General features: G+C 39.1%; 2 protein-coding genes across 7 annotated transcripts in view; both read left to right on the forward strand.

Annotated features, from left to right (window-relative positions):
• The window catches only part of LOC121328872 (zinc finger protein 362-like), a 29,501-nt gene extending 24,106 nt beyond the window's left edge, over window positions 1–5,395 (forward strand). For all 3 annotated transcript variants that reach the window (XM_041274002.1, XM_041273999.1, XM_041274001.1), the window contains one exon: window positions 12–5,395. In XM_041274002.1, coding sequence (XP_041129936.1) covers window positions 12–128 — 117 coding nt within the window. In that variant the 3' untranslated portion in view covers window positions 129–5,395. The remainder of the gene's footprint in view (window positions 1–11) is intronic.
• A 7,294-nt stretch (window positions 5,396–12,689) lies between these two features.
• On the forward strand, window positions 12,690–27,314 carry LOC121328869 (alpha-1,3-galactosyltransferase 2-like). Of its 4 annotated transcripts, none has more exons than XM_041273994.1 (5): window positions 12,690–13,194; window positions 21,412–21,492; window positions 23,745–23,840; window positions 24,554–24,691; window positions 26,321–27,314. In XM_041273994.1, exons 1-5 carry the CDS (start codon window positions 13,178–13,180, stop codon window positions 27,000–27,002), a joined length of 1,014 nt encoding a protein of 337 aa, XP_041129928.1. In that variant the 5' UTR covers window positions 12,690–13,177; the 3' UTR covers window positions 27,003–27,314. The 4 variants fall into 4 exon arrangements, with proteins under 4 accessions (XP_041129928.1, XP_041129927.1, XP_041129930.1 ...); XM_041273993.1 differs by lacking the exon at window positions 12,690–13,194 and adding an exon at window positions 18,854–20,236; XM_041273995.1 differs by lacking the exons at window positions 12,690–13,194; window positions 21,412–21,492 and adding exons at window positions 23,927–24,021; window positions 24,288–24,390 and having other exon boundaries at window positions 23,749–23,840.
• The last annotated feature ends 379 nt before the right edge of the window (window positions 27,315–27,693 follow it).

Below are 27,693 nucleotides of genomic sequence, written 5' to 3' on the forward strand. Positions count from 1 at the left end.
CCCTCTTTCAGGAGACCTACCTAATGAAGCACATGTCTAAACACACAGTGGTGGAGCACCTGGTCAACCATCACTCCCCCCCGAGGACGGAGTCGCCCAGCATTCCCATCCGCATCTCCCTCATTTAGAAGCGACAGGAACCTTGGCCATGAGCCCAGGTCCTCGGTCAAGTGCTCGCTTCATTAGGAGAACCAATCACCAGTTGCTGTTTTCAAGTTTGGGGTCCTGAAAGATGTGCCAGACTGTATTTGTATTTTAACAAAAAATGAAAAAAATATACCTTTTAAAAATTATTTGGGGGACATCCAAAGACATTTTTTAGAGCACTTTCAGGCCTTATAATAATGGCCAAAAATAAATAGGTTTGGTTTCTGTTAAAACAGAAAAAAATGCTACAGGCAGCTAAAGGGTTTTGCCCATAGGACCTCTAAGTGTGTGCGGCTTTCTGTCTGTCTCTGTGTTCTGGTTCTGAGTGGTGTGCTCATTGGGGGCTTCTTTGGGTTTCACGCAGGGCCCATTTCTCTCTCCCTAGTCGGAGAGCACTGGGAAAGACAGTCTGAGGCTCGTCCAAAATGGAGGCCAATCTGCCCACAAGTACTCCTTCTCAGAGTAGGTCTAGTCAACCCCTGACTGTGAATGTGCCCAAGCAAGACCCAGTGCCCCCACACTAACCACTAGGACAGCACTGCCCCTGTGTCCCCAAAGCTGCTGTATTCACTGTCTGGCTTTGTTCGGACTCATTTGGGGGCTATACCTTCTTTAACCTGTGCATTTGAAATAGCTTGGCCTATTTTCCCATGTGACAGTCTCCTTTCATGGCTAGAAGGATTAGGAAGAGACCCGAGAGTGACGGGCGGATTTTTTTTTTTCTGGCAAGGTGTTTTCATATCAGAATCAGAAAAGATTTCCAGTGGGAAAGGTTAAGAAGCCTCTGTGTTCCTTGCATTTCTATTTTAGAGGAGAGCACTCGTATACAGTACGTCTATCATCGGTACTTTTTAAAGCAGCCTGTTCACATCTTTTTTTATATTCTAAAGTGTATAAATTGCATCAGAAAAATGTGGATCTGTTAAATCGAAATTGAAGCATTAAACAATTTACACGGCAGTGATTTTTTTTTTTTTTTTTTCTTTTTTTAAAAGGCATGCTTGCAGGAGTCACGGTTGTTGTTTTTGGTTAACCCGGATGATTCCCTATTAGTTTAGTGTCCCATTTCCATGATCTGAGAATTCCAAAAGGCGTCTGTTCTTCTTAGCAGTGTTTTTGCTTGTTAAAACTAGGGCTGGAATTATCAAAAGCATCTAAATATCGTCTTCTTTAAACTTGAAATCCTGCAATGCTTTACCCATTGTTGTTATTATCAGTACAACATGGTGCAATACACAGCACAGTGGAGCATGGGTACAAGTTAAAGGGTGGCAGTGCTTCAGTCCGTGGCTCTTAGAAAAGCAGAAGCTTGCACTCTGGTGTTTTCTCAGGGGCTGTAGTGTTTCTTTATACAGTATCTCCACTGTTTCTCAGAGCACATGCTTGTACCCAGATTTTTAAAGCCATCAGACACAGAAGCTGCCCCAACATGTCTGATCACACACACACACACACACATAGAATCTGACTCTACCTGTCTGATCACACAAACACAGAAGCTGCCTCTACATATCTGCTCCTCATTGGAGCATGAAGCCCATAGATTCCACAGACAGTGAGGCACTGAAACACCCCTGAACCCCCTCAGTTATACAGTTATGAAACAAAGTGAATTGTTATTTATGTAATTGTTCAAGAAAAGAGAAGAGGTTGCACAAACGGGCTGTGTGTTTTTTTTTTTTTAATGGATGTCTTGTAAATAATATCTCAGTAATCATGCCATCTGGAGTAGAACAAGAGTACTTGTCTGAGTGCTGTTTACATCCAGCTGTCGGCTGGCTTCGTCTTCACCTGAATATTTATTCAGCTGCCTCCAAGACTTAAGATTCGGTCCTGTTTGAAAATACAGAGCATGTTCTTTTAAAGAGGTTTGGGGAGTTGAGAAGCACAGATACTTCTCTTTATGAAGATATTGTCAGCTTGACGGATCTGTTTTCAGTTGTCTCTGTTACAAGAGATTCGTTAACAAGATTTGACTGCTTAAATCAATTAAAATTGGTAACCATAGAAAAAAAAAATGATCAAGGAGTCCATTTAGGATTTTATATAAAATGTATATATTTGAATCGGTTTTCTTTTAAAAAATAAATAAAAATAACCTGTGCATTTTATAGCTAATCTATATATTAAGTAGTGCGTTTGTCTTGAATTTTATAACTTTGGGAAAGGCTGCTTCTTTTGGTCTAAATTTAAAATTACAAGTACAATTCTTTGTGCATTCAATTTTACAACTGCCTTTCCTTTTAGTAGGGGTGATTTTAAGTAACTTTTCCACGTAGATTATATTTACTCGGGCGTTCAAAGGAGCATTTATGTAGAAAGGCAGGTGTGCTGTCAACCGGTCTGGCCTACATCTTCCCCTACAGGCAAATCGGATGCAAGTTGCCAAGTTGACAGGTTTGAACTGTCTACCTGACAAACAGGTGTACTTTTCTGTTCAAATAGTGTCCCTTTGAATTTGAAAAAGTTAAACTAAGTTTATGACCCCTGTAGAGAAGTTCTTTATGCAGCAAAGACCAGGAATAAAGTATTGCAGGGTTTTTAAAAAGCTGGGTCAATTACACTTGTCCAAAGAAAAATTACATTTCCCATAATCCCCCCGTAATCCCTTGCTGGCTATCCCAAGGTGGAGGGGTAGGTGTTTTCAGTACCAGCTCTTCTGTGTCTGTGAGATCTTATTCATATAGTGGGATCCTGTACAGACTTTGTTTATTAATATATACACACATATATTCTGGTTTGAATTCAGAAACACTGCTTCTTCAAAAAATGGTATTTAAGCGGTTTTAAAATGGACTTGGCTAGTTGGCATGCACTTGCTACTGAACTCCTGTTTTCTTAGTGTGCATTCCTGCTGGGACCAAAACAAAGCTATGTAAATGTTTAAAAAAAGCACTTTCTTTGTTCTATTTGTTTATTTTGTATTAGTGCCAAATAAGTCAAATGTGCAAAGGGGCCAGAGAGTGTGGGTGTGGGAGACATCCTGTCGGGGTCAGTAGCCAGACTTCTCAAAACATGTTGTCACACACGTCAAGAGGCCTCCATAGATAAAGACATAGCGGCAGGCCCTCTCCAGATGATTCCAGACCCTGTTTAAACACAGGTGGGGCTCTTTCAGTTGGTTGCTCATGATCACACACTGCTGTTGTACAGCATACCTGAGGCCATGGCCCTCCTGTCTGAAGCACGGTCATTCCTGACTGAGGCTGCTTGTAAAGGGCATTTCTTCAGGCATTGCAGGCATCTTTTCTAAAGCCTACTGTGATTCAGGACATTGCATTTGTTCCAGTCAATGAATTACTGTTGCTTCTATGCATAATCTGTATAGCTGAAACTTAATTTTTAAAACGGAAAGGTGTTGAGCAGGTATTGTTTGTGGTTCTGTTGCCATAGGAATCCTGGACTCGTGCCTGCCTGGGGATTGGCCAGTGGAAGGTTTTATTAGACCTGAGCATGTACATTTTTCAGTTTTGCCTGAGCTAAAGTTTAGTCTTGGCAGTCCCTAAGCAAGCCCAGGTAATCCCAATGGAATGGAGGTGTTTATCACATTTAATAAATGTCCAGTGGCAGTATTTGGTGACCGTATTGTACAGCACATGGAGATTGTGTACTTATGGTGACGAATACTGGTTGATATAACCAAGCTGTTTTTGCAAACTTACAGAACAAAGAAATTATGTGACGTGAAAATACGTTCGACTTTGACCCAGAAAGTTTTTCAATGTAACTGTCGCTGACCTGTTTGCTCAGAAGATATTTCTTTCTGTCAGTTAAGAGCAGTTGCCATTTAAACACAGAGTGCTCTGTGCCATTGTGATACATGCTCTGTGTTTTGGTTACACCCAGCTTTATGGCCTGATAACTTGTATCTGTACAGCCAGTATTTTGTATTATTTCTGATCAGCCCTTTGTACTGTTACAGAAAAGTGTTCTTGTGAGTTCTGGGCATGACATGATTTTGTCCTCTGTACTGTCAGCTGGTTTACACCTGTGTCGTTCATTCTTTCTTCTGCAGTTTCCAGTGTCTCCACTTTAAACAAAACTTGTCATTTCTGTTAGATTCAGTAAAAGCCTCTACTAAACAAACCTGTCATTACATCAAACAGTGTGCAAGTGAGTAAGTAAGCTGTGCCCCATTTGTTTTGTGGTTTATATCGTTTTCAGTTCTGTTGCTCCAGTATTGACTCAGCTCAGTAAAGTTTGCTATGGTGGTGGGTTGATGGGGTGGGGTGGGGTGGGGGGGTTGATGAATAAAACTCAATTTTGCAGCAGCAGGACTAAATCAAATAATTGGATCCATTTACTCTTGGTAGGACTTGTGTTCAGGAGATACAAAGTAGAATGTAACCTTGGTACCTCTTTACTGGAGAATGGCCCCTATATAGTTGCATAATGTCTCTGCTGTGTAGATAGCTCACTGGTGTAGGAATGGACCCATCCTTATCCCTCGCCCCCCATTCCCATCCAATGGTCCTGCTGTACCATCCTTATCCCTCAACCCCATTCCCATCCAGTGGTCCTGCTGTACCATCCTTGCCCCTCACCGCCCATTCCCATCCAGCTGGTCCTGCTGTAGTTTGTAGAAGGATGCCAGTTCCGCTCTCGCCCCAGGACTCTGATTGCTTGTCAGTCTGTAAGTGGTAGACCCTCCAATGGAATCAGTGAAAATAACTTTAATGAATGGCATCTCTTTTTACCCTTTTTATATTTTAAATTACAAGAGTTGAAACCGCTGTCTGATGGTCCCATTTAATCCTGTGTAGATATTTGTATGTATAAAAAAGACCTCATAATGTCATGTAATCTTTTTTCCTCCTGTTTTTTAAATATTAATAATTAACTTTTTTTGTTTTTATACACATTTTAAAGCCTTAACTATATCATCAGTGTACCTTTTTATCACATTTTATTTCATTTCTCCATATTGATGTTGTCCTGTAATCAGTACTGTATATCTAATTTCTTCATTTTTGTTAGCATGGGATATACTGTAAATAAACTATATAATACTTTTAACCCATTTTCTATATTAAAAATGATATATAGGTCTAGTTATTATTAAAAAATAAATGATTTTTTTTTCCTTTGTCTTGCATTGTGGTACCTTATAAAGTTTGCATTGGCAGTATCTACAGCCAAGACCTAGAAAAAAATGGGATTTGTGTAAAAAAAGAAAAAAAAAACTTTGTATCTTTTTGTTGTTAAATAAAATGCAGACTCTGAAATGACAGCGTGTACTCCTGTTTAATTGTTCATTTTCTGATACTTCCAGGGTGTTTTCTAATAAAACAACTGACATACTGTAAGCTCTCTATCTGTGCTTTGACTTGCTTGGTTTTGGAGCTCTTCCTGTCCTTTCAGGGTGCTTCCCTGGCTCTGAATCTGACCTCTCAGCCTGCTCTGTGCAAGGCAGCTCTGACCTATCGGCCTGCTCCTGAGGAAGGCAGTTCGATTGGTGAGGCTGACAGAGAGGCACAGGTTGGGGTTGAGGAAGAGGTACTGAACTGGCTTAATTACTATTGGGAGCTGGCGCTGACAGTGGGAGTGTGGCAGGATGCCTTGTTTGGAGATGTCAGACCCGGAAGAAACACACAGTACTGTGAGTCAATGAATGCGCTGGTATGACAATTTACTGCAGAATCAAAGATTTAACAAAACAAAACACTGAACAAACAAAACGGCACAATGGCCATGTGACAGGACGGCTGAGGTTTGTAACGTCAGGCCAGAAGCAGGAACTGCAAACACACGGGCAGTATTCGGATGCAAAGTGCACTGCTGTGCTATTTCTATTAACAAAAATACACAAATACTTAAAAAATACTGCTCTGTGACAGAGCGAATGAATCCTAATCAACAATCTCCCTCCTGACCTGTGAGGGCACTATAGCCGGAGCAGAACGCCCTGGAATGGATGGTTGGGCAGTTCATTCCAGCGTCAGGCGGAAGCCGGCCATCCAGACAGGGGGCGGGGTCACGATACCAGAAGTCACGGATTTCAGGAGACGTGACTGGCCGCGCCACTGAAAGAGGGAGTGACAGAGGGTGTTTAGGGGAAGTGGCCCCAGTGATCTGTTTCTTCGCTATGGTTATGTAAAGGACCCATTGAGAGAACGGAAATAATGAATAAGGAGGGTGAGTGTTAATTGTTTTTGTATTTTTGTTTCGCTCTGCTCTGCTCGAAAAGACTCAGCGTTTCTCCTCTGAACAACCACACCGAAACAGGGAGAGGTGCAGGCTTTTATATTGGCGACCATCTCCCAATTAGCACCAAATTAATCCATTAAATCGAGAGATTAAATCAGGACCTTCTGCACAAGGTTCTGTCTGAATGGGGTTTCTCCATCCAAGCTGCCAAACAATAACAAAACACTGCTTTTTCACCATCACATTTATAACTCATAATAACAAAATATAAACTATACACGGGGGCGCAGGGGACCCCGTTCGAAAATAAACAAACAATACTCATCCAACAACAAACCGTTACTTTTAAATCACAGTACATCATGTTTTAAATAAACACAAAATACATTTAAATCAATACTGACCATAACAAAATATTAGTTTTTACAAAAACACAGTAAATACACCCTTAAATAGTAAGTAGTAAATACACCTAACAGCAGGACTTTGCTTTGTCCTCTGTTCATGGGCAGGGCTTTTCCTCCGCCCTGCCACAGACCAGAATAAACGGACAATACAGATACAGGTCAAACAGCATGCTTAGCAATTGTTTACTTTAGGTTTGACTCCTCTTGACTCCCGTTCTGCCTCTGAACACACCAACCTAGATCAGCCAAAGCTGCTTGTTTTTACATTGTGGCAGAGTTTATCCCTCAACCACATTCTGCATGGGTTTGTCTTTACTTGTCTGCCTGTTTTACCCACATAGCCCCAACTACAAAAAGATATACGACATGTGTTGACATGTGTACGTGTAATCCTATTCTTTGTCGAAAATACATTACCCGTTCTAGAGTGCGAAAAGGTATTCGTCTGTATCACATTACTACACTGTGCATGTTGCCCACATCTATAAAATCCTGGTTTCTGTCGAAAAAATGGTTTTGTGGGACTGTTGCATAACGGATCCGATCTGGAATCCGACTGCAAACTATTTGCTCCCCAAGGCCCTTCAAACATTGCTATCAAGGATCAAGTGCCTGCATATATTTTAAAACACACCGATTCCCTTCCAGTGTTGCAGCAGGACAATGCAATTACTTTGCCTACAAGAAAAACATCGAATAAATGTTCTTTTTTTGTTTTTTGTTTGCTCAAAACGTGTTAAACATTTGGGGCAGTTTGGAGTTTAAACCCAGCTGTCTTTGTTTGAATGTGACCTGCTTGACGGCATGCCAACTATTGTGTGTTGCCCCTATGTGGTGGGTAAGCTAACAAAAGCCTTTGTTGTGCAGGTGTGTGGTCTATGATTGTGAAGCCTGTCTTCCGCATTGGGGGTGCAATGCTAGTGCAGCGATGGGTGGAGTCATTCAGCACACTAGACAGGTGCAGGGCTGCAATAATGAGAGGGGAGGGGAGGGACGTTCAGAATTTTTAGTGAAAGGTGGGCTTGAGCTATATACGGTTGGGTAGCCAATGGGTTTAGCATACTGGGTTGAGCCTCATCCCTAAAATTATATGGTAAAACTCCAATTTGTTATGAATAACATGTTACAGCAAATAGATAAAAAATATGTAGATACCACACCTCTGGAAAGCCTGGTTGAATGTCACCATCTAAGAGGGAAATAATAAGGATGGGTGTCCCTCTGGACAGCCTGTCATCATGCAACTTGTGTATGGAATTCACTTAACAAGCACATCACAGACGTTCATCCCCCACCACGGCAGTGAACTCAAAATTGAGTCATCAGTAACATGACAAAATGAACGACCACGGCCCATATCCACTCTGTGCACATGCATGACTTCCAGACAAGTAGATCGAAGCATTCGGATACATCCACAAGACTCAATAGCTTGTGTTTAGAATGTGCAGATCCCGTTTCATCATAACGGGATAAATGCTTCTCTAGATATACTATGTATGAACTCAAGCAAGTTTCATCAGACTTTGACAAAGCGTGAGCCACTATAAACGGGTGATTGTGTGTAGTGTGGAGATCCACCATTGAAGCGCCAAGAGTCAAGTGAGATGAGGTTCCACAGGCATTACTATCTGAGGCTGTTCTTGATACCAAGCTCTGAAACCATTTACTTATGATGAGTAAACTATATCACGAGATACCTGTGTTTATTGTTTGGGACTGCAAACCCGTTATTATTTACCCCGTGCATTACACATTGCTTTGTATTGCCAGGGATCATTGTTGGTCACCAGATCTGGATTAAAAATAAAGCAACACTTTTCCAAACCGGATTAGTCTCTGTCTGTTTTATTCCTGCACTGCATCACCTCTGCACCTGTATCGACTCAACTACTTTGTCACAATGCATTATTAAAACATGGGAGGGGGGCAACAAAGACGATCTTTTAATTTCACACTTATATAGGTCTATTGCACACACAAATATTGTTTTTTGGAATGTTTATTACACAAAAAAAGTTTTTTTTTCAATTAAGGAACCTGTAAAAATAATTTTCTTTATTAATTTAGACTTCTCTATAAGTAACAGCGTGCAATTCCAAAATTGAAGCAGCAGTTACCTGAGCCATTTTCCATCCAGAGATTCACTCCTGCTCTTCTGATCCTCCTGGCCCATTCCCTACATCTCTTTTCTTCTTTAGGGAAATGAAAAGTTCATTTTGCCTTCTGTCTGTCGCCTCTATTGGAGCACCCTGGCGCTGCACAGCACATCATTATTATCAGTGCCGAGTGGGCTCCAATAATGCGCTTGCTGTTTATCGAACTGCATCACAGTCTTACCCTTCTTTATATGGTTCTAGGTACGATTTCCTTGATGGAAGTGTGCATGTCCGGGAGAATGATTGACACTTTTTGTGAAACTGCAAACCTCAAATATTAAATGCACAGACCTTTAACTGAATGAGCAGTCACTGAAGTGAATGTACAGACATCGAATTGAATGGGCAGACCTTGAACGGAATGTTGAGTCCTCAAACTGAATTTCAATGTGAGGGATGCGTGTATTTAATATTTGATGCTTGCACATTTTAATATTACACATAATTGTATATTCATAATGAAAATGCATGAAAATGTTGAACGCGGTATGCTGTCATATTTTGGTACAGGTGCAATCAATGGCGATCTGATGGATGTTTTTCTATTGTCAAACAGAGATGCACTTACCATTAATTATAAATTATTTTTTTGCAAAATTAAACTGGAAACAGTCAATTTCTCGAAAAAGAAAATCAATTCAACAAACAATACAAAACGAGAAGTCCACCGCAAAGTTGCAGAAGAAAAAAATGTACAAGACCCAATGCATTGCATATGATAAGTATCCGTATACTATTTTCACAGTAGTGGTAAAACATGATAAGTTTAAAAAGATGTAAACGACCAAAATCGGTATTTCCTGCTTTCCTAGCGGAAGCTGTTTAGTCCTGCAACAACTTTTTAACACGCACCTGAAAATAACAATACACCGGAATCTTTGATGGAAAACTGCTCTCGTCCCGTAAAGTTGAGGATTTTAAATACTGAAATAAGTAGACACAGGCAAGACTCAAGGAACATTACTTTTAGTTAGGATTTTTAAAACGATCCGCTTGTACAGAACATGTTTACAATTGACTTAAAAAAAAAACATACTTTGCTGTAAAATATTTTTTAATACCGTGCCTTACTGCATCGTGCGTGAAGTGATATACAATCCACAAACGGGCTTTCTGCACGTGTGCAAGTGTATTTAAAAAAAAAAACAACTAAAATCCTATAAGAAATGTTGTATTATTGACCATACTAAGTGAAAGTTAAAACAGATAAGGGGTAATCACAGGTTAACTTTCTGAACTTATTTGACTTTATTATCTGAGGTTAACTATAATATAACACACAACATTTCTGCTTTAAACGGTTTAACTGTTTGAGTAGTTGCTCCTTCTTGGGCCCGAGTCCTGAACCTTTAGGTATAGCCCCTTATGGAAAAAAAAAACGACTTGATTACTACTGTTATACTGCTAATTTAGAAGTAACCATGTAGTAACCAGTGGTAACGAAGCAGTAATCGTGATGTAACATTACTACTGAAAATGGTGTAGTAGTGTGTGTGTGTAGTAATGGGCAGGAAATGAGTAGTACAGTAGTCAGTAGTGTCTGTGTAGTGTGCTTCACTACTTGAATTGAGTAGTAAACAAGTAGTGCGTGTGTAGTGTGCTTCACTACTTGAATTGAGTAGTAAACAAGCATTCACGTTACCACACCCAACAGCGGTTTTGTACATTAGCATGACTGCTAACTTAGGCTACTACACTGGTAGTAAAGTACACTATACAGCCAATTTAATTTCTAAAATTAGGCAGTAAAGAAATAGAAATGGTTTAATTGTTATGGCGTAAGGACCCCATCACTAATGTGATAAATTCATAAAATATATAACTGAAGTGACAACCTACAGTTTAAGCCAACATGTTAAAGACATTTTTCTAATATAATTTATAAACATTTAATGACAGTTTATTACAATGTTAATCCATGCACTAGGTTTACATGCAAGACCTATTTTAAATTTAATTTGGATATGGAAAGAAATCCAGAAGAAAACATTACTGCATGTATGTCTTGATTTGGATATCGGATTCCATTTTTGAGAGCAACGGGAGCTCTTGTCATTCATCTTAGCAAACTTTAGTCGGTCTTTTGTGAATTTGGCAATGAAATAACACATGCTTCCTTCTCTATTCTAAAGAAAAAACACATTTACGAAAGATATCTTCTGTTTTAACAGCAATGTACAATTTCTGAGTTTCAACTTGTTTATAAATGGACTCTGACAAAATAGCGAGTTCAAAGTTCAACGTTTCCAAAATAATACTTTTTTTTTTTATTTCGCAAGCACAGTGGTGGGACATTGGATGTTACGTTCTGTTTACCATATAAGCTTCTATAGTTTCCTGGGTCAGTATATGAATCGCAAAACCAACCGTCCGTTTACCGTTTAGTGATTAAGGATGAGAGGTGATTGTCGGGGCGCGTTTGGCAGGAGCTTCAGTGACCAAGGCAGCTCAACTTGTTCATGTTTCACAAGCAACGGTGTCTGAGGTGATGTCGGCATGGAACTCGGAGGGAAAGACATCATCAGCAAATGGCAATAGTGAGCGGAAGCGCATACTCAGGATCGTGATATCCGTGCATTAATTTAAAAAAAAAAAAAAAATTGACACAATGTTACTTGTCCATGAGAGGAAACTATCCATATAGTTACAAGCAGTAATCACAAAAGGAAGCATGTAAAAGACACCCAAGACTCTATTACGCATTACATGGATAGCGTTTAACGTGGGCAGATGTATCCAAATCTATTGCTATTAACTCCAAATGACACAATGTTACTTGTCCAACAGAGGGAGCTATCCATATAATTTGTAAGAACAGTTGGTAAAACACCTTATGTCAATAGATAAACATACATTTGACAGCGTAAAACCTTTATTAAGTTCAAGGGAGCTCTGCTGAAAAGGTAACACTGTGTCAATGTATTTTTTAAGATAGTGTCTGGCTGCTGCAACCTTGCAGTGACTCGGGAGAGGCGAGACAAGTGCCGCCCGCTTTCTTTCGCTCTGACCTCGACAGTGAAGCCAACCACACCTGTGTGTGTTTTTTTTTTTTTTTTTTTTTTTTTTTAAACCATGCCTGTTGTAGTTATTTTAAGAAGGTTATAACTTCTAATCCATCATACTAGCATACTAACAGTAGCTATAAGGGAAGGTGAGAAGTATGTTGTCTTGTCCAACATGTCTATAAATTAAGCAGTAACAAATGCTTTTCTTTGTTTTTCTAGCCTACGCCTCAGAAAAATGTGGAGCAGCAAAACCTCAAATAAAATAATACAATCTAAACTTAATTATGAAGACAAATTAGCAAACCGATACTATGAAAAAAGAAAAGCACTATATATATATATATATATATATATATATATATATATATATATATATATATATATTTTTTAATTAGGCCTATTTAAAATATAGCCTATGTAAATATGTTAATTCAATAATGTTTAAAAATTCTCATTGTTAATTGCCAATATTTTATATTATTTTTTATATTGTATTTTGTTAGGGATATTAAATAAACATTTAATGATTACCAATGTCTGAATTAATTATTTACCTATTTATTAATGACAGTCTAAATGCTAAGAAGACTTGTAATTATTTGTTAGCATTATCTATTCATATCTGTTATAATATGTATCTCATTTAAAAAAAAAAAAACTGATCATATTTTAGCAGTCCCTTATGGTTGAAAAATAAATAAAATAAAAAAATCCAGTTTACTATTTCTTACTGATACATGTCCCTTATGAAACATCTGGTAGTCTTTCTCGATTGAAACGTCACTGCTAGACGCAGCTGACTGACACACACACCTCCCTGAAAGGGGATCGTCCCCAGAGGCTGGTGGCTAGAACGCTTGCTTTCTGTTTCCATTGCGGAAGCTACATTTGCTGCCAAAACCGTTACTCTCGTAGCCTACTTTTAATATGTATTTATTTATTTAGCGAGGCGGTTATGTGACGGTCGGATATGAGACGTTCCACTTGTTTTTCTTATTGGCGGATATAAGGCAAAACCAAACCCTGACACACCTTCAATCCTCATTACACACTGGCATGGTAAAAAGAAACAGCCCGACTTAACCTAGAGTCTATGTAGTATTTCAACTAGCCACGTCAAGCTGGTCAGAATTCACCGGATCCGAAATCTTCAGGATATACGTTTGATTTCGATTTCTGGATATTACCGATCGGGAGAATTTGGCTAGTTTATGTTCTCCCAGGCAAGGCTGTTTTACGCCAGTCTTTAAACTGGTATTGGTTTGTCACTGCCGGCTTTGGCAAGAAGGCTCCTCACTCAGAAAAAAAAACAATGGACTGCATCGTGAGGTTTGTGCTAATTTTGATTAAACTTAGTTCATGTTATTATAAATTATTGTATTGAACGTTTATCACATCGTGTATTATATGCAGATGGCTGTATAGATTGTACATACATTAGAGACCTGTGTGTTTCTTCTTTGGAACCTGAAATACTGTACAGTATTGTAAATGTATATGGGAAGCAACTACAGGCAGCATGACATACTTAACGTAACATCACCATGGGCGTCATGCTGCACAGTAAGGGGAATTTAAGAATACGCGTTAGCTACGAAGCGCATGATAAACACACTGCTCCAACTAACTGAACTATTTAAAAAAAGACTCGAATTTAGTCATCACGCATGGGTTTTTGTATCAGCACAAACACACCTAACTGAGTTGGGTAAAAAAGTAGAAAAACAGGGTTAGGAACTCACGGTCGCCCGCGGCGAATTAAATGTGATGAGCACCAGTTGATCTCTTTGTCTCAGTAGTCCTCCGGATGAGTACTTAAAACACATGCACACATATACTCTCACGTTCAGTCTTGTGTTTAAAAAAGCAGGAAAGTCAGTTTTCTAACGGTGTTGCAGTGGTCATGGTAGAAAACAGTCACGGAACTGAAACCTCCCTTCTCCATTGCAATACCAACCTCACTTTTTTTACGGCTGCGTAATCTCTCTGCGCGGGTGGCGATGTTTATCGTTTGAATTTACTGAAACATCATTTGAATAAGTGTAAAGTAATTTCATGAAAATGTGGAGATTTATACTGTGATACGAACCTGATTGAAGATGTCATTAAAAGGGGGTCGGTTGTACTAACGAGGTCAAACAATAGGCCACGTTTTACTAAACGTTTTAAAACCAATAAACAAACAATTACCATAGTGAATATTATTGTAGTATGTTGCTTAAAACATAATAACACAGTATATTCATATAACGTTGAGTTCTTATCTATAAACAGTGACGCGTTTAAAGGGATCTGGCTGTATCTCCCTAACCACAGCAGCTAGCGTTCAAACCAACTTTAATGTAAAGAATAGTCATTGTGAATTGTTTCACAGTCTATGTTTTACCTGTGAAGCCTAAGAATAATTTGTGAAATACAGTAACATATCTAATATACACTCCACGTTCAATTAAAAGTCTTGATATCCCCAACCACAGCAGCTATCATTTTCCAAACAAATTTAATTTAAAGAAGACCAGTTGTGAATTGTTTCACAGCTTCTGTTTTACATGTGAATCCTAAGAATAATTCGTGAAAAACATATCTCTTATATGCACCAGCGTCCCGGCATCAATGAAAAGGGATTTATCTCCCCAACCACAGTAGCTAGAGGACTCAAATCAACTTTAATTTAAAGAAGACCAATTGTGAATTATTTCACAAGCTCTCTTTTACACATGAATGCAAATAATAATTTGTGAAAAACAATAACATAGCGCATATACGCATACTTAGCCCACCTACCTCGTGCTGTCACGTGTTGTGTAACCCTCATCGCCCCCACATAGAAGTCGCTGTTGAAAACCATGCACAGATTAAGTAAAGATTGTGAACACATTCCCGGTTGGTTTTCTATAAATTGAAGTTGGTTTGAAAAGTGTAATTATTGTGGTTTGAAATACCAATCTTGGGTTTTATCATGGGTTAGTATAGAACTGTGAAACAATTCACAATAGGTCTTCTTTAATTTAAAGTTGTTTTGAGAACGCTAACCGTTGTGGTTGGGAATAACATAATTTGATTGGGTTACTACCGTACATATCTTGCTTCTTCACAAAATTATTATTAGGATTCACGTGTAAAACAGAAGCTGTGACACAATTCACAACTGGTCTTTAAATTAAAGTTGTTTGAAAATGCTAGCTGATGTGGTTTGGGATATCAAACCATTTTGCGCACGTCAGGTTAAGTGTGTGCGCATATGCAATATGTTGTTGTTTTTCAGAAATTATTATTAGGATTCACATGTAAAACAAAGGATGTGAAACAATTCACAACTGGTCTCCTTTATAATTAAAGTTGATTTGAGCACTCTAGCTGCTGTGGTTGGGGAGATAAAGCCATTTTCATTGATGTCGAGTTAGCCGACGGTAAATCAAATACCAAACGTTAAGCTATCTTTACAGCGATCCGTCAGTTTGGGCAGATTCTACTATACTTGCTGAAGCGGTTTACTCCCACTGCTAATAAAAAAATAAATAAATAGCCAGCTAACAATTTCATCCGGAGGGCTACAGTACTGCCATTAAATTGGGAGTTTATTGAAGATCGCATGTGTACGTGAGTCCATTAATTATTGTAGATAGTAATTCATACCCAGACAGCATTATTGTAAATAGCAGCACATGCAATGTACAATAAAATAAACATTTTACATGTGTCAATTTCAGGCGGAATCATGATCGACAAGGTGACACAGCTGAGAGAATTTTTTCCTCTGTCATCCCGTCTGATGCTGTCATGTCAGTTTCTCAGCTCACAGTGCAAGTTAGTCGTTCAGTAAATCAAATCGCGTGAAAGCACAAAGCGGGCGGCGCTCATTTGCATAAATATATTTTTTTAAATATTTAGCTGAATGTTAAATCTTGTAACTAGATTTATAAATTATATCTGAATGTACACATAATATATATATATATATATATATATATATATATATATATATATATATATATATATATATATATATATATATATATATAATTCACAACATTTATAATTCTGGGGAAAAAATACAAGATTTAAGTTAAATCTGGAAAAAAAGCCGTGTTAAAATATTAAGGCTTTTTTTACACATGGCACTCCATATAAAAGCACCATCTTTGGGCCATCCCCTTTCTACCATAAAAATTTCAGGCTAAAACTCCAAACTTTTTTAGCGCTAGCGCAAATCTGAATGCCCAGAGAGCGTCTTTCAGGCAGAGTTAAAGACACACTGTCATGTAGCTGCAGTTGACTGCGACAAGTGTCTGTTTTGGCAAAGACCAAACACAAGGGTGATAATAAACTTTTTTCAAATTAGGACACTAAATACAGAGAAGACAGTGAGTGAGGCAGCAATATATCGCCATGACGAGGCTTTTTACATACGTGTCACAGGTACTGAACTAATTGCATCAGACGCAAAATACCTACAGTGCTACAGTGCATACACAAGCAAATCCAACATGAAAAAGGAAACATTATTTAACACACTTATACAAAACAGTGATCCACAGCTTTTTGTACAGTGTAAGGCTTTTGACATGTCTTCACTTTTAAACATGTACAGACAACTCCTTTTTGTAAGCAGTGTCCCTGCATCAGAAACATACACAACAGAGAAATTTAACAAGTGCCTCTAGCACATTATGGAAACGGGTATCAGGTTGCAAAGCCAGTTTCAGGCAAACAAACCTGAACTTGTGTACAGCAGCAAGATTTTATTGCCAGATGTCATTAATACAACATCTATGTTTTACTACAGCCCTAGCCACAAACTAGATGAAGATGCTTGGTTTTCAACGATTGAGCAAACTAAAGAAAATGTCAGTTTCAAAAGCTACGTCTTATTCCACGCTGCTCAAATTCTGTGTCAAGACATCGAAGCATGCAGGTGCTTAAACATATGGCCAGTTCAGGCATATCTGATAAGTTCACGTGAAGCATCCAAAGTGACAGCAGACAGGCTCTATAAATTCCTGCAGATGATGATTGAAGAGCAGACAAAAGATGACCCTAATGTAATGGAAATAAATGAACCAGCTAACAAAAGTTCACCAGCATATCTTGTCCATGGCACAAGATTTAATCTACACAGTTTCTAAAGGTCAAAAGCGTACCCAAAACATGTAGGATTAGCAATGTCTGTGCGACACATCACAGGTTCCAAGCAAGTGATTACTATGCTGAATCGCTTTTGTCACACAAGAAGTTATGATGAATTGACAAGAATTGACGCTAGAGCTGCACAAGAACAGTTAGTCAGATATTCGAGTGGGAGTATTGTTCTTCCTTCCATCATATCACCAGGAATGTTTGTTCAAGCTGCAGTTGATAACATTGATTTCAGCTAAGAGACCTTAGATGGAAAGCACACGACCCATGCAACAACGCTGGTGCTTTATCAGCGTTCCGATGGCACAACAGCAATTCAGGGAGCATTGAGCAACGCAACCTCATGATCGCACGTGGGATCTGGTGTTCGATCTTTAAATACAACACTGAGTCAGAGTCAGTCCTTTTGGAATTTAAAGTGCAAGGTCGATGACCAATAGCTGTTAATCTTCTCAGTTACATGAACACACCTGAATGGTTCAAAGAATAATTTCCAATAAGAAAGTAAGCTTCACTCATAGATGCAACGTGGATGCTGATGTGCCCAAGAACGCTTTTTGATGTGGAATTTCAAGCATCTGATAGGACATCTCAAAAGGTGCCAGGGTGGAGTGCCTTTATGCAGTGATATCAACAAGGAATTCCAGACCCACATTGATTGGTTACTGTCCTTTACTTCCTGCATTGCCAACTGAATTTAATCCTAAAATCAATGCAAGCCATGATGAAATTCCTTTGGTCAGGTCAACACTGTGATCACTTTGGATGAAGCAATATACTCCAAAGCAAAATAAATCACTTGGCCTCATCTTCATAAATTCAGTGACACAGTACTAAGGCTTGGTGGATTCCACAAAACCATTAATTTGATGGCAGTCATAGGAAAGCGATTTGAACAAAGTGGCTTAGAAGACATACTCCTAGAATCTGAGGTTTATGCAGGTCACTCAGCTCAAAGTGTTGTGAGAGGGAAGTCCTACAATTGCTGTCTGAGGACACATCAATTGTTAATGCTATCAGTAAAGATGTATTCAATTATTTTTCTATCAGTAAAGATGTTCTTTTGCTTCAAATCTGTATAAATCAATTAAATTAGGTGTTCTTATTGGGTTAGTACTTCGTCTATGTAAACATTTAACAAATCTATCAACTGTTTTCTAATCATACCATTATCTCAGGTTAACCTGTTTTGCTATTAAGTTTCTTTTGGGGGTGTGGACATGAATCATAATTTTTTTTTAAAAAAAACAAGCTTGTCCCATTTGAAAAAGCCTGCACCCACCCTAAACTTACTGCTTGGGGATAGTTCTTTCAGAAAAACCTACGTATAAAAATGTGTAGAGGGATGCAACGGATCTGACATTTTCAACCCCTGGCTCCTAGACTTTTACTGGTCCTGACTTCTTGGCGCTCCTGGTTGTCTGAATTTCTGAGTTCTTAATGTCGCACTGTCTTTCTGTTCCTGTAATCTGTAATATAGAACACGCAAGAATCCCTGGTGGACTGTCCTCCCCGCCTTTGAGCACGACAGCCAGCATGATGTGCTTTCCAAAACAGTATTTCATCTCTCTCAGATATATATATATATATATATATATATATATATATATATATATATATATATATATATATAGGAGGCTGTGTGGTCTAGTAGTTAAAGAAACAGGCTTGTAACCAGGAGGTCCCCGGTTTTAAATCCTAACTCAGCCTTTGTGTGACCCTGAGCAAATCACCTAACCTCTTTGTGCTCTGTCTTTCGGGTGAGACATGGTTGTAAGTGACTCTGCAGCTGATGTGATGGTGGTCCACTATGAAAGGCGCTATATAAAGATTATTATTACCACTATGCAGCTCCTGGGCAGCTTACAGGCAAGCCTGCAGACACCTGCCCAGACTATGTGGGTCATTGGTGCACGGTGAGCCAAGGACACCCTGGCCGACCAGAGTGTCCTTGGTACTTTTTTTTAACCAATGGTACTTTTTTACCATTAAAAAGGTGATATATACAGGTCAATAAATAACAGAATGAGAGCTACATTGCAACATTACAGAGGAAAGCAATAGACTCAATACACGTTCACAAAGCACTAGAGCTCAACAAATAACAACCCCATTCTGTCTTTTTTGAATCTTTGGTTCCTGCCCCTTTTAAAGCAGTTGAATTTGTATATGAAGAGCAGGTTGAAATGCAATATCAGATTTCAGGCAGGTGACACGTAGATCATGCTATTCAATCCAGGTAGAGAAAGTCTTGGAGTTCTTTACTGACTGGGCAAACGAACAGAAACATCTGCCATGCCTCTGTACAGTGTTGTCCACCATGGACATTCTGGTCAGCCCTCTGTTAGTCTGTCAGATCCTTGGTTCTTACTGAGACTGCCAGGCAGTTTGTGAATATCTGAGAATACATGTCAGGGTTGGTGTTTGGTAGGGATGGGTTATTGTAGTGGAATACACGATTATACGAAAATAAAAAGCTATTCGAATAGCATATTACATATTCGAGTACATGAAAGACTTATATTAGCTACTAGTAGAAGCAAACAGGTGTTTGTTTCTACTAGCTTGACACGTTTTCAGAATGTTAAACCCTGCAACTTCATGTGAATGAGACTGGCGTATTAAACTTAACGACCCTAATTAATCATGCAATGCTTGTAACAGCAAAGTTCTACAGTAAATATATTCTTTTTTAAATTGTTGCCAATTTTGTTGACTTGTTTTCAGTGAATGTTAACAGATCCCCTGCTTGAGTTCCCCTGTAATGACTGCATACAGCCGCTGTTGCTAGGCAATCGTGAAACATCTGCTAACTTTAAACTGGTAAACAAATGGATGCAGCAAGTGGTGAAAAGGAAGCCAGGCTTTAGTAACATTGAAATTAGAAAGCTAATATAGCTTTATGATGACTATAAAGACATACTAAATGCTAAGCAGAACAGCGCAATCACTAATGAGAAAACAGCTTGGAAGTAGTTTTTTTAATTCTTAGTCCACTGTCCCCACTAACTTGGTCCACTGTCCCCACTAACAGACCACTATCCCACCAACAGTCCACTGGCCCATTAACGTAGTCCACTGTCCCAACTAATTAGCTATAACACAGGATTCAATAGGGAGAGGATCAAGTACTTCCATCTAACTTCTATCATTGCTCATAAACATCTACTGTTGGCTTTCTGTGAATGGATGGAGTAACGTCAACATGTACACTGACCATTAAAGGTACAACCAGGTATGTTCCCTGTTTTTAATTATTTACAGGTTATTGAATAAACCAAGTAACTTGAACAAAGAAATCTCGTCTTGGACATTGTTTGTACACTTCGTGAACCCGGCCGGCTCCTCTGAAGAGTGAGCTTAAACTTTAGTGGCTTACACTTTTTGTGCTGTCTGCTGTAGTACACATACGTGTTTGTCTTTATTCTTTATTTTAGGTATTCAAATACACAGAAATGTTGGCCCCAATATATTTGAATAGGAACCTTTTTGAAATTCCCCTCCCTAGTATTTGGTGAGGTACTATATTCATCATTCCTCTTGTGCAGATTAACCTTTAGCTTCCATTTTCTATCTTCTTGCTATGTGCAACTTTATAGAGCACCGGCAGCTGCCAGCTCCCTGTATTTTATTTGGGGATCTTTAGAGGAAAAAAAAAAGCTAACAAATTATCAAGAGAGAAGAAAAAGGGGCCCTGAAGCAAGTTAAAGGCAGGTATTGCTCTGCATCGCAACCATCTCAAGAGGCAACAGAGGTATTGTGTGCAATCTTGTTGCTACCTCGAGCACCAACTACCACCCTTATCACTCTGCTAGTGAAACCATTGTACCATGCATAGGGTTCAACATGTATGGGTGTACTTGAGTTAAGGGTTCATTCAAACTTCACAAATCAGTAGCAAAATGAGAGATAGATGGAAGACGCAGTGATAGAGTATTCTCAAATAAATTTTTTTCAGTGTTAAAGATCTATCTCTCAAACAGGGTCCAATTTGTTAAAATAGAGGAGACCTCTTTTTTGTCGAAGGTTACATGCAGGGTGTCACAGGGCTCAATTTTTGGCCCAACTCTGTTTTATTTGTATATGCTGCCTCTGGGCAATATCCTGCCTAGCTATGGGGTTCATTGTCATTGTTATGCTATTGATACACAGCTATATTTATCCCTAAACAGGGTGACACCTCGGCTGGAAATATTTTGAGCGCCTGTCTTGTTGGCATAAAAAAAATGGATGCTTCAAAACTTTTTAATGCTGAAATCAGATAAAACAGAATCTCAGAAGCAACAAAGTAGCATGTCTGATTTACTCCTTGGTGGCTTCTATTATTATTATTATTATTATTATTATTATTATTATTATTATTATTATTATTATTATTATTAAAACATGTCTATTTTTTATTTTATTTAGGATGTTGAGGAAAAGGAAAAAAGTGCTCCTTTTTCCCCCAGTGCTTTTCTTGGTGGCTTTGTATGGACCCTTATCTGTCAGGTGAGTCGGTAGCCTCTCCCTTTGTTGCAGTGGAGTACTCTGTGACACTGTGTGACAAAGTGCCCGCCCTTGTGTATATTATCTGTTATATGTTGCGTGTGGTGTGTTAAATGTTGGTGTATAGTCATTGGTACACGGGATATAAACGGGTCTGTGTTTCACGTGTGTTTAGAAATGTATAATTGTATTTAGGCACGGGATTGTACATCACTTCACGTGCATTTAAAGTAGTTAATATGTGAGCACGAGGTTGCACATAATTAATTCACGTGCTGGGATTCAAGTGAATGATTAATTAGTAATTGAATCCCAGCACAACAGTATATATAGATGCATGTTTTACTCACTCGGGGTTGGGTGTTCGGTGAGTGGAGAACGGGAGAGAGAGGAGGAGAAATCGTTTACAACAATTGCTATTGGGTGCTGGTGGGACCAGCATGATACTTGTGTATTCAAAACTCACCATGTTTGTCAGTGTGTCTGTCCGTGCACCGTTTTGTTAAGTATAGTCCGTTTTTGTTTGTCTCTTTTATTTTGGCGTAGAGTGCTGTGTCCTGTTTCTGTTTGTTCAACCCTTTTATTTTGCAATAAACCGGCGCAAGCAGGCGCCATCATTGTTTCATTTCATCCGTCCTGCCTGTTGTGTTCATCATTTCCTGGTTCTGACGCCGCCACTTCGGCCGTCTTTGTGACACACTGTGATTATAATGATCAGTACTCTGTGCACAGTGATTGTAATGATCAGTACTCTGTGACGCAGTGATTGTAATGATCAGTACTCTGTGACGCAGTGATTGTAATGATCAGTACTCTGTGCACAGTGATTGTAATGATCAGTACTCTGTGACGCAGTGATTGTAATGATCAGTACTCTGTGCACAGTGATTGTAATGATCAGTACTCTGTGCACAGTGATTGTAATGATCAGTACTCTGTGCACAGTGATTGTAATGATCAGTACTCTGTGACGCAGTGATTGTAATGATCAGTACTCTGTGCACAGTGATTGTAATGATCAGTACTCTGTGCACAGTGATTGTAATGATCAGTACTCTGTGACGCAGTGATTGTAATGATCAGTACTCTGTGCACAGTGATTGTAATGATCAGTACTCTGTGACACAGTGATTGTAATGATCAGTACTCTGTGCACAGTGATTGTAATGATCAGTACTCTGTGACACAGTGATTGTAATGATCAGTACTCTGTGACGCAGTGATTGTAATGATCAGTACTCTGTGACGCAGTGATTGTAATGATCAGTACTCTGTGACACAGTGATTGTAATGATCAGTACTCTGTGACACAGTGATTATAATGATCAGTACTCTGACATGGTGATTATGATGATCAATACTCTGTGACAGTGATTATAATAATCAATACTCTGTGACACAGTGATTATAATTATCAGTACTATGACAATGATTATAAGATCAGTACTGTATGACACAGTGATTATAATGATCAGTACTCTGTGACACAGTGATTATTATGATGGGTACTCTGTCAGTGTCCAGGTGAGCTTGTTCCAGTCTACTGCACATTCCAGTACATTCAGACCTACTCTCTTGTAATCATTTTAGCCTTGGTAGTGCAAATCCAGTTTAGTTCAAACAAGCTGTTTTAATTCAGAAAAAAATAATACAAATTCAAGTCAATAACAAACGTTTAGCTTGAAGTCTTTTTCAGCGCCTTCAAATGTTGGAATGGTTTGAGATTCACTATTTAATATTTTGGATGCTAATTATCTGCAAATGGGATGTAAACATAGGCTAGTATGGAAAAGAGAAGAAACTAAATACAAGTATGAGTAAGTGAAAATAATAACATAAAGGTGTGAGAATTAGAAAAGTTGTAAAAAAAAACTAAATACTGTAATGAATGATCATGCAGAATGGGAGGCTTTCTGCAGTACGTCATTATGGTTAATTGAGGGGTTTCTAGTTTCTCATTCCTTCTGTCAAGTTAACCCTCTTTTCAGCCGTCAAATCTGAAAAAACATCTGTTTTGCACAGGGACGGACAGGCTTTCTATAATGCATATGTTGTAGGTTTAACACAATAGTGTTTTTGACAAAGGGAATGGTATCTTCATTGTAAACCTCCTAATCTCCCCAAGCCCTGGGAAAAGCTTTGTGGCACAAGTAGAAATGTGCATTCCATATGGCAAGAACACACTGGAGGCACTGCAGATGGGGTCTTCCAGGCTCACCTGTTAATGCTGGTTCTCTGTCTATCTCTGTTTGCAGGTATATTGAGGGCCTGATCCCCATGGAAAAGTGCCATTTACCTCCTGGCTCTCGGCTCAGGCCTGGGAACCATGTGGACAACTCCCTTGATCTCTGGTATGTAGAAATGTGTTTCAGCCCTATCTGTGTCAAACAAGATGTAATGTTTCTTTGTAATGTTTACATTTGTTATCTGTTGTCAGCCCCACTGCTGCCACTTCTTCAACACCTGATTAACCCATAAAGAACCCTCAGCTGTACATTATTACAGATTAGATGATGGGGATCGTGAGACTGTGTGAGTTAGCATTGCTTTTGCTCAATTTGCTGTATGTAGTTCCTCATTTACATTTACCATCGTAGCCAGTAAGAGTGCTGGACGGCTCTCAATTGAGACTCTTAAACATTTAGAGACGCTGACTTGATATTTGAATGAATCCTACCCTGGCAAAACTGAGGAGTAGCCTTCACTGTGAACTGTTGCTTTTTGGTTTCTGAATGATAGCCGTAACACTTGGAGGTATTTGCTATTCTGCATCCCAGCTGTGTTCTGTGATTCTCTAGATCAAAGATATCCCACAAGAAAGATTAACCATTGTGTGAGAGTAATTGTACAATGCTGCCGCCTCCACAGTGCCAAAGCCTCATATCTCCGAGACCATTTGAGGTACTGGCTTCATGTTAGCAGGGCTGTATAAACACTGCTTGAAATGTGTTGGCAGAATATGTCGTATATTTAATAAAAGACACATGCACTTTACACTCCACGCTCCCAGACATTTATTGAAGCAAACTGATTTGAAACCTTTAATCCCCTCTGGCGCGCCCAGGTCCAGGACTGACGTGCAGACGTGCACTTACTGGGGCGCGCCAGTCATGTGGGACGGAATGTTCAACCCACAGCACTATGATGAAGTGTATAGGAGGCAGAATGTCACTGTTGCTCTCACAGTGTTCGCTGTTGGAAGGTAAGACTTGCTCAGATACATATGTGTGCAAATCAGTTGGCTATTTATTTGCAAAGAGATTAACAAACTGTTAAGTTATTTAATTGAATATTTGCAAAATCAACCTTTAGTTTTGTTTTTAGAAAGAACTGAGTGATCAGCATTTCTGTCCAAGCTGGTACTGTTTGTCAGAAACACTGACATTTGTTCAAACTTCTCTTCAGATTCCTCAGGAAGCTAATGAAGCTTCTTTGAAAATGGCTGCCATGGATGATTCGAGATCAGGCAGTAACATTTCGATTTTTCTTTTCTTGGCAGTAAATCACGTTGTTGTTTGTGTTCTCGGGTAGTTACGTCTTTTGTTGGCAATTTTAATACACCCATCACTATACCTGGGGTTCTGCATTATTGGTTGATTCAAAGTTTTACCAAAAAATTACAGGATTTATTTTTATTTTTTTTAACTGGAAGTCGGTTTTTACTGATTTATACCTGATTTTTGTCTATTCATTATTTTCCCGGTACTGTTTTCTAGGAAATACACAATATTTTAATTAAAATGCTGTTTCATTTTCATTCTGACATTGTAATAAGCAGCCCTACACTGTATCCTAGGATGCAGCAGACGTTTAGACATCAGAGGATCAAATAACGTTCAAACGTGGTTCTCTGTCACTTCACAAACACATTGTCACCTGATTATGTCTATCAAACTTTGATTATTGTGGCAATTGCTGGGTGTAGTAACAACTGGCTTGATCAGAAACTAAATTGAAATATTTCCACAAAAATATAACATTTTTAGTGGATGAGGAATGGAGAGAAAATGTAGCTCAGTTTATGAATATTCGAAAGAAAATGTTTCAAAGTATACAAAAAGCAAAAACAGAAAGTGGATCAGATGAGACAGAGGATGCATAGCGTTACAAATACTGCTGCACTGAGGTACACGTTCACACTGACAATAAAAGTACATACTGAAAAGTAAGCGACACATTAAACTAAAACAAGAAAGTGAACGGAGAGAATTGATGCGCCTTTTGCGCGCGTTTTAATAAAAGAGAGCGCGCAGAATGACTGTGTTAATGAGTTTGTCAGAGCACTGTACTTGCACAGATTCTGCTTCATCATACATGCCAGGGATTTTAAACTTAATCAGAAATCATATTCCACATGTAAAGCATGAATACTGAGATTTTTTTTCCCCACCGATGTTTCAGAAAAAAATTATCGATTTTATCCCTATTTAATACATTTATATGTAAAATAAACTCAGAAATTCAATCTTAAATCCAAAAGAATACAGTAGTTTTTTTATTCCCTCGCCAGTTCTAAAACATGAGATAACAGATAGTGAGGAGCTAATACTGTCAATCTGCTATGAAATACAAACACAAGCTTTCAACACTTCAAAAGCTTCTTCTTCAAGTGTAAATGGAAGTTTAAAGAAACAGGTGTTTTTACATTTGTGTTTCAGTACTTGAAAAGTACACATCATTGCTTTGCTCTGTAAACTGAATGAGGCACTGAAAAATAAGATAAGCTTATCAGGAAGAAAAAATTAGACAGTTTTCATGAAATCAGAAATGAGAACGTTAACACACACTGACATTGCTGAATACTGCTCCTTTTCCCTCCGTTGACCTGCAGGTACCTGGACTTCTACCTTGAGAAGTTCCTCTCCTCAGCTGAGCAGCACTTCATGGTGGGTCAAAGGGTCATCTACTACGTGTTCACAGATGACCCTGACAGGGTTCCGCAGGTCAAGCTGTCGGCCGGCCGGAGTATGACAGTCATCAAGGTCCTCCGGCACAGCCGCTGGCAGGACGTTTCCATGCTGCGCATGAAGACCATCGCAGACACCATTGACTCCCTCATCCGCCACCAGGCCCAGTACGTGTTCTGCCTGGACGTGGACCAGGAGTTTGTGGGCCGCTTTGGCACAGAGGCTCTGGGTGATTTGGTCGCTCTGTTCCACTCCTACTATTACCACAGGCCCAAGTTCTTCTACACGTTGGACCATAACCCCAAGTCCGCAGCTTACGTAAAGCAAGGAGACATGTATTATCACGCGGCTGTCTTTGGGGGCACGTGGCAGCAGGTGAAGACCCTGACACAGAACTGCTACCGGGCCATCATGCAGGACAAGAACAACCAGGTGGAGGCGCTGTGGCATGACGAGAGCCATCTCAACAAGTACTTCTGGCTCCACAAGCCCACCAAGGTCCTCTCCCCCGAGTACTGCTGGGCCTCCGCCATCGGCTACCGCAGCGACATCCACGTGATGCGCCTGGTTTGGGCTGAGAAGCAGTACAGCTTTGTTAGGCAGTAGCTACCGAGTGGGACTGGGAGGAAGGCTGGACTTTGTTCTATCCACTGGAGTTGGGGATGACCTGGGATCTACTGTAGTGGCACTACTGGATTATACAACTCGGGGACATAAAGTAGAGTTGGATGTTATGACATTTGTCATTGTATGTATTTAGTTTCTTTTGGTATTTCTTAATTCAGCCCTATTGAGTGTTTTATATGGATAATTTTCAGAGTTCTTGATGAAGAGATTTTATTATTTGATCATCTGACCAGTGTTGAAACGATTTAGTTCATGCTTTGAACATGAAATAAAGATGAATTGTGCTTCTCATTTTATGAATATGGAAATGGTGCTTAAGTTCCTATAACTACAAGAATTAGGCCTACTTTTGTATGTTCTAGCTATTAAAGGCTCATAAAACCACATTATTTAGGTCACAGTGTTTATTCATGGAACTGAAACATGGGGTCACGGTGGATACTGACAACTGAATATCTTACTTTAGATTAGAGATTTCCAGAGCAGACATGTGTATCTTTATATAAGCTAGTCAGTAAGTTTGACATGCAGACAGACAAACTCCATATACCCTGAGATTATATCACAATATATAACTGGTGCAAAAGATGGTCCTTAGCACATTTCGTGACAGTTGGACAAGCGGTTCACTCGATATAAGAAAAACCCCAAAGTGTGACATATTGTACAG

Source organism: Polyodon spathula, chromosome 16 (assembly GCF_017654505.1).
Source record: "Polyodon spathula isolate WHYD16114869_AA chromosome 16, ASM1765450v1, whole genome shotgun sequence".
NCBI lineage: Eukaryota > Metazoa > Chordata > Actinopteri > Acipenseriformes > Polyodontidae > Polyodon > Polyodon spathula.